Source organism: Pelodiscus sinensis, chromosome 12 (assembly GCF_049634645.1).
Source record: "Pelodiscus sinensis isolate JC-2024 chromosome 12, ASM4963464v1, whole genome shotgun sequence".
NCBI lineage: Eukaryota > Metazoa > Chordata > Testudines > Trionychidae > Pelodiscus > Pelodiscus sinensis.
The window spans coordinates 14,508,203-14,523,750 of NC_134722.1; the positions used below are offsets into that span (position 1 = coordinate 14,508,203).

Here is a 15,548-nt window from a genome sequence, read left to right on the forward strand (position 1 = left end):
CCTCAGACCTCGAAAAGGTACTCAGACCTTTCCCAGACCTGAAAAGCTCTGTATAGCACAAAAGCTAGTCTTGTTCAACAACCAAAGATGATCCAATAAAATATATTACCACACTCACCTTGTCTCTCTGAAGCTTTCTTCCAAGACCCAACAGCAATTCAATTACTAGTTTCTGGAAAAGATTTCTCTAGGAAGGCAAAATAGATGCAGTTGTGAAAATCCATAGTGCATGTATAATTAGCATTTGCATGTGTACATGGTATAAATGTATGCAAGATCTGGTGAGTGCATTGTTTGCATCTTCTAGTATGATTCTTTTCATGGTAGATTCACATTGCTTGAGCCTACCCATCTATGCCTTTCTGTACTCACCAAAATGTCTCTACGAGAGCTTATTTGCACAGCCTGAAGCAAGTTTTGGGAGAAAGGAAGGTGATTTAGGTATGATAAATACAAATAACTTTTCTAATTTGTAGACAATTTTTAGTAACCCTGTATTGTTTTTCTCCCACCTACTTTCAGTAGGTGCATTGTTTCCCCTTTCCTTTCAGAAGATAAAGTATTAAAAAATCACTGAAGACCATGTTAAGGAATTACTACCAGGCCATCAGTAATGGGTGTCACATATTTGTACAATTTGGTCCTCAGTTCCCCCTCTTCCTCTACACGGGATGTATTTGGGATCAGCCCTTCATCTCATGGCCTTAATCTGTGCCTGCTCAGCTGTGTTGGCTGCAACACTGTAGGTTCTATCCACTGGTTTCCCCTACCCCCTCATTCCCAGCCAGCCTATTCAGAAAAGGAGTAGCAGAAATGTGGATGCTACTCTCCCCAGGCCTTGGGATGTGATGAGAAGCAAGTGGGACCTTATGCCTCCTTTCTTCCCTGTCTGGATACATTAAACAGTGACAATCTTGCCCTACGATCCCATTAAATCGTGAAAAATGCAGTATTGCTCTAGGGGAGAGGGTTGGTTTTCCACCCAAGCAAAGTTCAGCTGAGCATCCCATTTAATTTAAAACTTTACAGCTTCCATTAAAATAATATTCAAAAATTGGTGAAAGGCAAGAAAAGCATGATGCAGCAGTTTTCATATTTACACTGGAATATTAAACATATATATATAATTATGGGAACCAGTCATACCAAGGAAGACAAATGGGAGTGAATCTATAATTTAGCTGGGGTTGCGGGATGAAAAATACGAACTTCAATGGCCAACTATTTTTGGTGGAAGAGAATAAAATTGTGATGAGAAGGAGGAATGAAATGTGTGAGGGCCGTGATGTTTCATTGCTCACTCTATTAAAAATTCAAAAACTCAATGAGATTTCAAAATCCACCAGAGGTTTTCTGGATAGGGCAGTGAATGGAATGTCAGGTGATAAAGTGCAGCAGTTAGTCTGTGTGTCAGTACATCTTAGAATAAGTGCAAAGTTGTGAAGTTAAAGTTAGTAATATTTATAGTTTGCTGATTGTGGATTTACAGAAGCTAATGAAAACTGAAACAACAAAAGCCCAAATTCTCTCTGGATTCAGAACCTAGCTCCCAAATGGCCGGATTATGGCTGGATGAAGAAACAGGCAAAACTTTATGGTGGTAGAAATGTGATAGTTAAATGATAATCTGGGATCAAGAATTAATACTAGGCTTTTAACATATGGTTTTGGTAATGTAATTGTGTCATCTTAAGTGGAGACATACTAGAATTTTTTTTAAATGGAGTTCAGTGCTCAACACTACTACATTTGTCTGAGATTCAGACATAGGTAATTTAAGGTCACCTGGTTTCAATTTAAAGAAGTTGTCAGCGTTTTTCAAAGAATCTAGCAAGAGATTTAGCTCAAGAGAGAATTTATTGTGGGTTCAACATACCATTTGCGTAGCCTTAGAAATCAGACCTGACAACGGTGGGAATTAAGCATTTAATTTGTTTTCTATATTACATTAACATCGGTAAGAACAAGGAGAACTTGGTTGTCAAAAAACATGCAGATTTCCAAAGGATCTTGCAACGGTCACTGTGAGTTCTGGGGGCTCAAAATTGTCACTCCCCACCACTGACTAGTATTGTGGCTAAGGGTTTAAAAGAAATGTCACTATTACCGGGAAGTTTATCATAGACATGAGAGAGAATAAAGTAGTTTGACAATGGATTGATAGACTGATTGGAATTCAATATATTGAATTCCAGTATAACACATTCACTATTTTATTAGTACCATATGTGAAAGCACAGTGATTATCTCAGGATAACATAAAATCATTGGGAACATTAAAGTCTTCAGCAAACATAGTTGAGCTACTGAATCAGGGAAAAATGAAAACTCAGTGAAAGAAGATAGATTTATCTCAACAGTGTTAAGTAACAGATGGATGCAATGTTTTACAAAGAGGTGAGCAGTCACAGGAAGAGAAGGTGACTATAGCTTCAAAGCAGGAAAAGATGTCTAATTAAAACCAGTAAATAACTTCCTCTTTGTCAAATGGGAAAAAAAAGAGAGGAAGCCAAGTGGAACAACTTTACTGGTTATCTAACTGCCCCTGGGAGATGGCCAGGGAGCAGTTATAAAGCATTACATTTGTTATTAGTTACTAGATGGTAGATTGTTATTGATTTCCCCTGAAGAGAAAGTGAGTTGAGGAGAGCAGAGATGTGCTTATAAGATACAAATGCAGGTTCTACATAAGAATTAAAACGGTCCTGTTTTAGTGAAAAGTGATTAGCTGAATAGTATCCCTTGAAATCGTGCATTTGCATGTGATCAGTAAAAAGGAGATGAAATAACAAAAGAGGATAAATCTGAAGCAGCTGAAAGAAGGAATGAAATACTACAGGACTTTTCAGGGGTATCTCTTGTTTATTCTTAAGTGACCTTAGAGGGATTGGCTGAAGAGTTCTTATTTTTCATAACCTAATTGAAAGATATTACAATGTCTTCTAGAAATTTTTAAAGGATACAAACCCATTTATTTGATTGTGTAAGCCAGACAACAAATGACAAGACTCTTCCTCTTCTATTGTTGACTGCTCCAGGGTTCTAGTGCTTTCCTTTGAAGCATCTAGTAGTAACCATTCTCAGAGACAGGAAACTAGATGGACTACTCCAATATGTCATTCTTGTATTCCTAATAGGCTTTTTTTTGGCAGCGTCTTACAGTGTACAGTGTGTGATATTCTGGTCTTATTTACATCAGGGAAAACAGAGTAAATTCTGTAGAAATCAGAAGAATAACTCAAGCTTTACAGTGGTGTAAATGAAATCAGAATTTAGCTCAGTATGTTGAAAATTAAAAGGAAGTAAAGTGGGTTTTCTAGTATAATTAACCTGACAAAGAAAAGTATTAGATTTGTAACTTACCCAGTGTGGCAATACATTAAATGTTAGATTGGTTTATGATAGGTGAAAAGTGAAGACCCCATATGCAATGAGACAACACCAGTTTAACAAGATACTAATCTTCTCCACACAGAAGCCTGCAGACATATTGGTCTGCCATCACTGGTCATGCTTCACCTATAGAAATGACCCATCCGTGCCACACATGGGAGTGATTAAAAAATCTGAATCCACATCTCAAAATTCTCAAAACTTGGGTGAGGTAGAATTCAGCATTTTGATTCAAGCCCATCTTTGAACAAATACAGTATGATCATATCTACACTACAGATAACATTGAAGCAGCCACAGTCAATCTTCTGGGGTTTGTATTAGCGGGTCTAGTGAAGACATGCTAATTTGAACTGAGAGGGTGCTCCGGTCAGTGCCAGTAGTCCTGAGTGTGCTCCCTTCAACTTCCTGTAGTGTGGATGGCCCCAAAATTTGAGTTAAGATACTTCGACTTAAACTACGCAATTAACATAGCTGAAGTTGCATATCTTAATTCGAACTTATCCCCTAGTGTGACCCAGGGGTATGAAAAAATATCAGAAATATTTAGTGATACTCGGTTGTTTAAACAGTTGAGAAAATGATTGATTATTTCCATTTAGGGAAGGTAGACAATAACTATCACGATAGCTTTATGTGGTCTTGTTTTAAAATATATTTATTTCTACTGACAACATTTGTCTACCTCCCCATCACAGAAATAATAGTTCATTTTCTCCACTAGCTTACAAGCTCCATTTGTAAGTTGCCTTGTATATCATGCATTGTCAAGCTTTTCTCTTTAGTCAATGAAATTAATACAGTAAACATATTACCAGTAGCTTAATTTATGCTTATGACATGAAAATCCAGTGTAAAATTTAAAAAGCCAGTCATAAAAAGGATGTGTTGATAGGCACTTATAAAGGTTGACTCACAAATGTAGGTATTACATGGAAAACCTGGGATAGCAATGAAAAAATGGCCTTAAACAGAGAAGCAGATGCACATCTGGCTTAGAAAATTTATCGTTTTAGCTTTGAAATAAAAATTAGCTGCAAAAGAAAAGGTTTATTTACTCCAGAGAATTTAATTTGTCCATTGTTTTAACATTTTATGTCCTAAGCAAAAGCTGCAGTTCTCTTTCTTCAGAACTGATTTGGTGGATTTCAGCCATAGAGCCTGTGGTTTTCAGACTCAAGAAGCTGTAAATTTTATAACTCTGCGCCCTGTGGTCTGAGCTGCTGAGTGTTGTGTCTGAAGTCAGGTGGTTGGTGTGTTAAAGGTAGACATTAAACAGTTCTACAGAGGACCTGGAAATATTTAAGACGGTTGTTTGCCAGCTGTAAATTTGGGAGCAAATGCCAGCTGGCTGAAAAGTCTCTGGAATGGGTCCAGTTAAGTAGACTAAAGCGGGAGGTCTTTCCAAATTTGTAGGTCTAACAACTTGGCTATCTGTGGAGACTTTAAATATTGGATTATTAAGGAAGGGCTCTATAGTGAATGTTTGAATATATATATTTGTTTCTTTGGCAAATTTCAATTTTCCTTGATGACAAGTTAGATGAACATTACACAATATGTTTCACATGAATGCCATGAAATATAAATTATGTAATTTTCATTTGTACAATACCTGGCCTGAAATATTTAATACAGCTAGATTATACTTCCCTGTTGTTAGGCTTGCCAGGAGTATAAGGAGGTATTAGCTATTACTCTTATACCCAGATTTGATGCTAAATGCATTCTCTGTTCTCCCAGTATCTCCTTTAGTGATCAAGTGTTGAAGGTAGGGTTTTAACCTAGTCTGTTTACCGGCCAGAGTAGCTGAGCAGGTAAAAGTAGTGAATTAATATATACTTTTTTCAATAGCTGCAGTATTTTACTCTCCTTTACTTAACATTCCCCAACAGCTTCCATCACTATCCACATTCCAATGTTGCATCTTCAGAAACAAACAGGTGTAGAAATAAGTAATGTATAATTAATATTGGTAATGCCCTGTAGCATCTGGATCCTATTGTGTTGGGTACTCTATAATCACACCAATGGACATGGACACATACTATATATACTTCAGAGCACCACTGTGTCACTGGCACTTTTCTTCTAATGGGAAGGTCAGACAAGATATGATAGCATTACAAAAAAGGGCCTAAAACCTTTGTGAATCAGTTTACTTCTCAAATGGAAGCATTTGGTCACCAGGACAGGAACATTGTATGGGCTAAGCAGAGCTATCTCTGGCGACTTCTGTGTGTGTAAGCTCTTCAAGGCAGGGACTGTTTTCATTGTTTGTAAGACATGTAGCACAGCACAGTCCTGGTTCTTGACTGGAACACCTACATGCTAATTTATAACTATTATTACTGAACGGCTTTTCTGTGTCAACCAATCTTTCATAGTAGCCTTTCAGTTTCTTTAATAGACCAACTTGGAAGCACTGCAGTAGCCTGACATGGCCTGTTGTAAGATTCTTATTCTGTTGGGGTAAGTCTACACTAGCTCCCTAGTTAGAAGTAGGGAGACTAATGAGGGTTACCGAAATTGCTAACGAAGTGCGGGATTTAAATATCCCACGCTTGATTAGCATATTCCCGGCCGGTCGCTATTTTGGAAACTGACTAGCCCGAAGTAACTGCCTGCGTCAATACACGGCAAAGAAGTGGGATTCCGAGATAAACCCCTTAGTTTGAATTAACTGTTACTCCTTGTGGAATGAGGTTTAACAGTTAATTCAAACTAAGAGGTTTATCTCGGAATCCCGCTTCTCTACCACATATAGATGCAGGAAGTTACTTCAGGCTAGTCAGTTTCCAAAATGGCGACCAGCCGGGAATATGCTAATCAAACACAGGATATTTAAATCCCGCACTTCATTAGTAATGTGGTCGCCCTCATTAGCCTCCCTAGTTTGAACTAGAGGGCTACTGTAGACATACCCTTGCTTTATATCTTTGGCAAACTTGAATCATTTGGCTGAGGTCTTACATTTGAGTGGGGTTTTTTTGTTTGAAAATTTTCATCCAAAAGAGAGTTCAGAATAGAAGGCGGGGGATTTTTTTTTCCACATTACAAAAACTTTGGTAACCTTTACTTGAAAGCTTTAGCACTCCTAGGCTTTGGAGCAGGGATTTGAAATTTGGCTGGGAAGTGGGCTTTTATGGCAGGGATTTTCCCTGTGAAAATCTGCCCATAGTTGGCCAAGTTCTAAACCTTTGAAAAAAAGCACAGTTGGCACATGCTCCGAAGAGACTTGTCAGGGTACCATAGTTAAATTCTCCAAAGATTCTGTCTGCACTGAGCATGCTTCAGCCCAGGCTGGGTAGGCTTTCCCTGAAATGGTAACTCTAGGGTATTGTGGGCTGGGGATGAGCAGCAGAACTCAGATCAGGATTCTCAATCCCCAATGAAGATACTCAGGCCAGTTGCACATTTCCAGAACATCAGACATTGGGTGCTAACGGATATCACACTGGCCTGCTCCTGCCGGAATGATCCTACCTCCACTGGCATGACTTCACACTCACAGTACATATGAGGTCACAAGGGATGTCATTTGGAAGACCAGGCATACCACTGGCATGGCTGTGCATGCCTGGTGTGCACAAGAGGTCATTGTACATTCTGAGGTCTCCTATCTTAGATCAGACAAACCTATGACCGTTTGTTTTCTCAGTACCAAATGTAGGACAGACATTACAGAAGCAGGACTGCCTGGTTTAAAACCAGAGGAGTGGCCTGCCCACCAGGCAGTGAAAAGGCGGAACCTGCCTGATCCAAATGCAGAGGGAACAATGAGCCCCTCCTTTCCCTCCCGCCATGAGCCCATCTGCACCCCTGGCTGGCCCCCTTGCCGCTGAATTCCCAGCCAGGCCTCTCTCCCAGCTGCCAGGGCTCTATGAGTATGTCTAGATTACATCCCTCTGTCACCAAAGGGATGTAAATTAGACATACCAAAATTGCTAATGAAGAGGGGATTTAAATATCCCATGCTTCGTTAGAATAAAAATGGCAACCGCTTTTTGCTGACGTGGCAATTCACCAGAAAAAAGCGGCAGTCTAGACGGGGATCGGTCGACAAGGAAAGACTTTTCTGACCTATCCTGTAAACCTCGTTGCACCAAAAGTAACGGACATTTTTTACTTAAATCTCTCATTGCAGGAGCTCCCCATCAGTAAAATGGGGATAATACCATCCTCTCATTCCACAGGGGTGATGAAAATATTAACTAGCATTTTTGAAGCACCCTCATGCTACCTTTGTGGAAAAGTCAAAGGCAAAATTAATAATTCTGCCTTCTCAGCATGGTTTGATCATTGTGCAGTAAATAAAGTGTAGAATGACACATTAAACAATGAGGATAAAAATACATTTTAAACAGCTGTTCAGAAAACTAACTTAATCCATCATGGTGCAGCCAAAGAGGCGGGGTTCTGTGGACTAATAGTATGTAATCATGTAATTAAAGACTCTATCATTATATATACACTCAGCAAGGCCAAATGACTTTGCAGCCAGAACAGCATGGATTTTTGGGGTAGTATTAATAGAAGGGGACTCTTGGTTCTATTTTCATGTGTGTTCTATAAACATTAATATTGACTGTTATTTAAAAAGCATAAGTGCTGATGCATAATTACTTTCATACTATTACACACGTACATGGAAAACATATCTTGTTGTTGTCATGAATCAAACTCTGCTCAGAGCCATATGTTGCTTCATCTGAGTACTGTATTAGGTATTTTGTACCTGAATCTTACAATAAACTAGAGTATGCTATTATTTTGCTGGATTAATATATTTTGCCTCTTGCAGACCTGAACTCCTATATTCCCAGTTTGGATCAATATCAAGATTCACAGACTGAAATAAAATATCTGGCTGGTAGCAATGGAAAATATATCATCCATTTTTAATAGCACTCTTTCCAGATCCTTCATATGTTCAAAGTTATGACGCTGGAGTTCATGTTCATTTCTTCTAAAATTTTCACTGTCATGGGTCATTTCTTTTTTCCAATATGTACATTTTCAGAATAGTTTAAATCCCTGGACTGCATTTAAAATTTCATTATGTTGCTCTTGATCATAAAAAGGTACAATGAAAGTTTGCTGCTGGTTTTTGAAGCCTCTCTGTTTAGCAATGACTCCTACATAGATCTACTTGTTCAGACATTTGGAAGTATGGCTCCCTACTATATTTTATTAATCTCTGGGAAGGCAGTCATTAATATGGACTGGAATCCTATTTTAAACTCTAATACTTATCAAAAATTGTAGTTAGGAAGTGAAGTTAACTGCACCTGCTCTATATCTTTGTAGTGGCCAGATAATATTGTTCAAGGAATACAATTTAATAGAACACTATAATTTTAGAAGTGTTACATATGAAGCACAGTTTCTATTGAACATGGATATTGGTGTATTTTAGCTGCCAAAACTCCCCCATCTAAAACAAATGTTATAAAATGGAAATTTCTGCTTCAAATTAGAGTTCAAATATGTATCAGGTTTTTATAAAGCTTGTATTTTTTTTATGGGAATGAATGCAGCAAAATTTAGGAAGTTGTTCCCATGAAAGGTGCAATGTAATTCACCAGTAATGTATTAAATTCAGTGAAAACACACATCGAGGAGTACCACCAGCAGCTAGACCACCTGAATGAAGTGGCTTTAGGTATGTTTTCTATAAGATTTTTTACTGAGAGCCAAGTTTTCCCAGACCAAAAATAGGATGGGCGATATGCCAGCGCATGAGGGAGAAATACAGACTTCCCCATCGTAGACATACTCATGCGGATCCTTGGCTGGTATACTTGTCATAGCCGCCCTCATCCCTTCAGTCTTCTTACCAGCAACTGCAGTTGCTGTGGGTTTGCTGTGTTAGGATAAGCATTCAGGAGTACTTATTCAGAGACAAAATGGCCACTTTGTATTCCCAAGATCTAAACACAAGAGAGATATCTTCAACCACTTCTACACCAGGCCCTTATCCATGCTTCTCCTTCACTCACTCAGGGTATGTCTACACTACCCTCCTAGTTCGAACTAGCGGGGTAATGTAGGCATACCGCACTTGCAAATGAAGCCCAGGATTTGAATTTCCCGAGCTTCATTTGCATAAGCGGGGCGCCGCCATTTTTAAAACCCCGCTGGTTCGAACCCCGTGCAGCGCGGCTACACGGGGCACGAACTAGGTAGTTCGAACTAGGTTTCCTAGTTCGAACTACCGTTACTCCTCGTGGAATGAGGAGTAAAATGGTAGTTCGAACTAGGAAGCCTAGTTCGAACTACCTAGTTCGTGCCCCGTGTAGCCGCGCTGCACGGGGTTCGAACCAACGGGGTTTTAAAAATGGCGGCACCCCGCTTATGCAAATGAAGCCCGGGAAATTCAAATCCCGGGCTTCATTTGCAAGTGCGGTATGCCTACATTACCCTCCTAGTTCGAACTAGGAGGGTAGTGTAGACATACCCTCAGACTCCAATTCCGCAAGACATTTAAATCCCATTGCTTCAGTGCTAAATACCCTGCTGAAATAGCTGTCAGGGTTGGAAAAGATGAGCTAGCTTAGCATCCTTCACAACACAGGACATTGAATTTCACTCAACCTCAGAACTTTTGACTTCAAGCCAGAAGCTGAGTCATTGGAAAAAATGTCCGGTACCCACCCAGAACTTCATTTAATTCAGGGATCCACATTTTAAAGCGGCATTTATTCTAAATAACCAGGGAACATGTGGGGTAAGACCACATGGAGAAAATGTGTGTCATGGTATTCTTGGTGCCACCTCATATTAGCTGAAGGTGTTTCCACTTCCTGAACTTGATCTAACTCTCACTGAACTCAGTGGGCTCTTTCCACTAGCTTTCAAGAGTTTTGAATCCTGAACATATGGCATGCACTGTTTCACCGTTTTCTCTTTTGTGTGAAGTGCCATTCCCAATAAGGTTTGCCCAAATCACACCACTATTGGAACCATGACATTTTGATGCTTCAGAGGGGCATTATATCCACAGGAGTTATTTCTGAATACAGGGTATCCCTGCTATAAGTTACCCCAGTATACATCTGTTCTGCACTAAAGTTGTTGATGCTTGTAGGAATTGACGCATTATAAGTCCTCCCATTCCCTGCTCTTAAGTTGTGCAAAATAAAACCCAGTTTGCGCAAATGGAAGTCAGCTGTGGAAAGAAATTCCCTGCTTTAAGTTGTTTCACTATAAGTCCAAGTTTTTTGGAATGTGTCTTGGATTTATAGTGAGGAGTGCCTATATTCTTTCAAAAAAGGAACATGTAAATAAATACTCTATTTAGAGGTCTTTTAAAAATTCTTGGCTTTCTTAATTATTCCAAAATTGCATTTTTAATTCCCCTGTTTTTTCCCCCTCTAAACTCTCTAGATCCTGTTACAAGGCAAAAATCCAGGTATTGTTTGGGAATATACATTCCCCAAGATCATCAATGAGAACAAGACATCCGTCAAAAGACCTAGCTACTCCTGGATGACAGTGCAGTCAGACTGCTCAGCTTCCTGTGGTGGGGGTAGGTAGCTCTCCTACATTCCATCCTTCCTTTCATTCCTTTTTAATCCTCCACACTCCACTCCAGATCACTACAACTGGTAATATTAAAGATCTAAAACATCACATTCTGAACATGTATAAATTTAATCCCAAGTACTTGATTTCATCAGCGTCTATTGCTGGAAGTCCACGTAGCTGAATTATAAACTTTTTCTCTTTTGCCAGGAAGTATTTTATTATGCTTACATCATTTATTTATTTTTTCTAAATCCTGGAAAATCTGCCATTAAACCTAGTTCTGGGTCAAAGAGTGGAGACAAGCAGCAGGCATGTGAGAACATGTAGAAAGAAAATCTGAGACTTGTGTGACTATTTTGTATGATTGACATATTTTCCAACAAATCTGTGGAACTATTCATGTAATAAGGTACTATTCAACATGAGTAAGGATATGAGGATCTGGCCTTCTGAGAGTAGAATACAGGTAAAATCTCGATATTAAAAAAAATACATTATGAATAGCCAGAAATGACTCCCTTTTCCAGGTTTCTCTTTGTTGTGCCTGCAGACTCCATGTGAAGTGACAAACTAGAAAAGAACAATCCATAGAATGCCCTTAAATCATTTACAGCCCTGAATGAAATCGATGGACTGTCTGTACATGGACTAAGCCTACTACATGTCCCATAGAAGGTTTCAAAGGGATTATTTGTGTGAAGTAGGGTGAGAAGAGTTTGGCTCAGAATTCATGCTCTTGCGATCAAGAACAAACAGCTGTTGTGCACATTTCCCATAGTGCTAAAATTTCTTCATCAATTTAGAAGGCCTGGAAGTTCCAATAGTTTGGGTTCAGATAAATGCAATTTTGCTATGATTAAATCTTAATATGTTGAAATCATTGGCAAAGTTCACAGTGGACTTTTCCTAGCAAATGTGGTTCAAAGTAGATATTCACCACGAATAGCAGTCTCAGAGAATGTAAAGATAGCTATGAGGACAGAATAAAAAGTTCACTAAAAGGTTTGATGGAAAGTCTCCAAACAATAGAAATTTTCCCTCCTCGTTTTGCAGGTAGAAAGAATTCAAAGAGTAGCTTAGTGTTTGAGTCTTAAATTTTGCAGAGATCTACCTGTGGTTTAAAATTCTGCTATCATTCTCTTTGTCATAAAAAATGTTACACCTGACTTCAGGGACAGCCATCACACCAGTATTGCAGAAAAGAAAATTAACATTAATACAAGTGGCAAAATTGCCCCCTCCCATGTCAATCCAATGACATCTGTGGAATTCTACTCGGGATGAGTTTGGTCTATGTTATTTAACCTTCTACACTATTACCCTAGCTATAAGTATCAGAGAAAATATAATAATGTATCTTATTGTATTTCTTTTTTATATCTCCATAGGGTACATTACAGCAAAAGCTATTTGTTTACAAGATCATCGTATACGAGTTAATTCCTCCTTCTGTGGCCCGAGAACAAAGCCTTTACCCGAAATAAAACTATGCAATGCTAATCCCTGCCCAGCATAGTAAGTGTTAGTTATTTTTGTGGCATTATCTTGGATTTCTGTTTGCCATACTTACTCCTAGGTACATAGAACTATATATTCCTCCAAGTAACTCAGAGCACATGTAACTCAGACCCATTTCTAACACACAAAGTTTTCTCTAAAAACAAAAGTAAGCAAATAAAAATGTCAGGCTGCATAGGCTCTCTGCACAACAAGAATAAAGTGAAATTGGGTCAGCTTGTAGTAAGAGTAGTGTGTAGGGGACAGCACCTCCTGTGTTCTAGTACCAGTCCAGTTCTGGTCCTAGTCTAGTCTGGACTGCTTGTGTGACTCTGGGCATGTCTGGATCACTTAGAGCTGGAGTGGGCAATAATTTTTGATGCGGAGGGAACTCCAAGATACTGGAAAGTGTTCAAGGGCCATACTTTTCTATGGAGGGGTTTGGATGGAGGTTGGGTGCAGAAGGGAGCTTGGGTAGGGGATTGGGGTACAGGAGAGAGTATGGGGTCTGAGAGGGAGTTTGGGTGACGTAGGGGGTTGTGACCTGGGGCATGAGATTGGGGTGCAGGATCTGGGAGGGAATTGTGACCTGGGGCGGGAGGTGTATGCAGAGGCTGTGGTTGGTGACCTAAAGGGAAGGAGAGGGTGCTGTCCAGGGCAGGAAGTTGGCAAGTGGGAGGGGCTGGGTGCCAGAGGCAGGCTCTGGCTGGGAGTCACTTACCTTAGGCGGCTCCCAGCCAGCAGTCCAACAAGGTCCCCGAGGCAGGCTCTTTCCTGCTGCAGCCCTGCCTGCTCAAGGAGGTAAACAGCTGAGATTAGATACAATCAATGACTCAGAGGAGATGCTGACATATACATAAGGAGCCAGATCACCCGCTGGTGTACCATGAGCCTAACAATTGTATCATAATGCATCCACAGAATAGGTCTGAATTAAGGTTGCACAAGCAGCTTTATTTCTGGCCTTTTCTATCTTTTGAATGCATTATTTTGCAACCTTAGTGCACTTTTTGTGTAATATAATTTGATGCTGGAGAAGGCATTTGATTTAAGGAATAAGTGATCATCTGGAAGCAAACCACAAGGTTGTTCCAGGCACAGGAAGCACTATAAAAGAAGGTATGAATATGAGAGTGAGGAAAGAAAACAGATAATGCTGATGGTGGCATTATTAATGACATGAAAAGAAAGAAAGTCACAGTATTGCGATCATCTGTTATTTGACAGAATCTGTATGATAGTTGAAATGTCACTCAGGAATAATGGCAAATGGTACCTCTGGTATCCTGGAAAAACTGTTCTTTGTCCAGGGAACGCGTTTGATATTCTGCTTTTTTGCAGAAGATCAAGCGCTCTCTTTCGGAAGCCCCTGTATTCCTCATTTCACGAGGAATAAGGGTGCTTCCAAAAGAGGGTTTTTTTCTGACATTTGGCCCAATCTAGATGGGCCAAAAGTTGGAAAAGTCTCTTCCAACAAAAGAATTGGAAAAGGCTATGAAAAATGCAGAGCACATTTTGCATAGCTTTTTCTGAAAAAAAGCAGCAGTGTAGACCTAGCCTTAGTGAACTTTAATGGGATTTGTTGCTCTATCCAGGAGTATGTTGGTGGGATAAGTCAAAAAGATTTGCACTGTGCAATGGCCTTGTTTTAATTAAAGTCTATAGTTTACAATTAATGTAACACTTTTAAAAGTAGGCCAAGTAATAGTTTCCTGTAAAAATTTTAAATTATAACACAGGACATTAAATCCAAATGGCAAATTATACAGTAGAGGCACAAAAAATAGAGATAAGGTTTAAATAGCAGTATGTATTACGTGAAAGCCCCATATGCCTGCTTCAGCAGTTTCTTTGGGTTGCTTTTAGCCACACTATTGTCTGAATACTAATTTTAAGTAATTTTCCTGACCAAACAAAATCTGTTTGTATGTGATTTATCTGCTGCCAAATGTATTTTTATCCAATGGACTCAATTTCTTATAGACAGAAAATCTCTGTTTTTTCCAGATGCCCTTTTTAGCTATTTATATATGTCTTCATTTTGACTTGGAATTGCCTTCATATAATGTTTCTAAAATATAACATTTATTTTAATCATGCAACAGACCACGTATGCAACTACTTTACTATTAATGGGCGCTCTCCATACCCTTTGAAACTAGTTTGCTATACATACTGCTAATAAGAATTAATGGGGAATGAAACAATTTTTGATATTATTGGTCCATGCTGCATTACATTGATATTCTTAGATTCAGTAGTTTAAGGAAGACATTTTATGCATTTTAACAGAAAAACAGCTTGTTTTGCAGTATTACACAGAACACAAAGTTCAGACTATTTGGCATCCACTAAGTGCATATTAGAGCTAAGCATAGGGCCATATCTCCAACGGGTGAAAACAGTTCCATTGAACTCAATGAAGATTGTATCATTTGAGGATGTAGTGCAGCAATGGACAACCTAGCCTAGTAAGTGGGCTTCATGAGTGACCCACCTTCATCTCAGTGGGCTGAAAGATAGCTGTAACAAAGATAGTCTCCTGGGATAGGGTGGTTTTGCTAACTGTGCTTGCATACCTAAAATTTGCTGGCTGCCATCCATTGAACTGTAGCAATGCTTTGATGCAGAGGGAGCTCAGGGCCCTCATAGTCAATGTTGTGTACAGTTACCATGCCCCTCGCTTCATGTGCCCTTGCTTTATGTGTGTGTCACTTTAGTAATACCAGTCAGAAAAAACCTGATATGGATGGAACCTGCAGAATCTGTCAACCCTGCATGTAGGCCACACATAGAACCCCGATGGACCACAGGTTGCCCACCACTGATGTGGTCTATAATCTTACGGTGTGCAACAGCTCCATTCAACTCATGATGTAGGTGCCCATATAATTACAGTAATTATCTCAGTATGACACTGAGAAAGCGAAGAATAACAAGTAGTAACCAGCATATGAAACATGGTAGGCATAACAGGCAAGAGAGAAAGACAAATATATCTTACTTATCATTTCAGTCAATATGACATTGACAGGACATCATAAAAAAGTCAAAACTTTGAGGTTCAATCTGAGAAATCCTTATTGCACAGTGAGAACAGAGACTCATTAACATGAGAAGGAATAAAA

General features: G+C 39.3%; 1 protein-coding gene across 5 annotated transcripts in view; it reads left to right on the forward strand.

The window, feature by feature from the left end:
* ADAMTS18 (ADAM metallopeptidase with thrombospondin type 1 motif 18) overlaps positions 1–15,548 on the forward strand; it is a 129,470-nt gene that overhangs the window by 95,923 nt on the left and 17,999 nt on the right. For all 5 annotated transcript variants that reach the window (XM_075940029.1, XM_075940027.1, XM_075940028.1 and 2 more), the window contains 2 exons: positions 10,783–10,924; positions 12,312–12,438. In XM_075940029.1, coding sequence (XP_075796144.1) covers positions 10,783–10,924; positions 12,312–12,438 — 269 coding nt within the window. The remainder of the gene's footprint in view (positions 1–10,782; positions 10,925–12,311; positions 12,439–15,548) is intronic.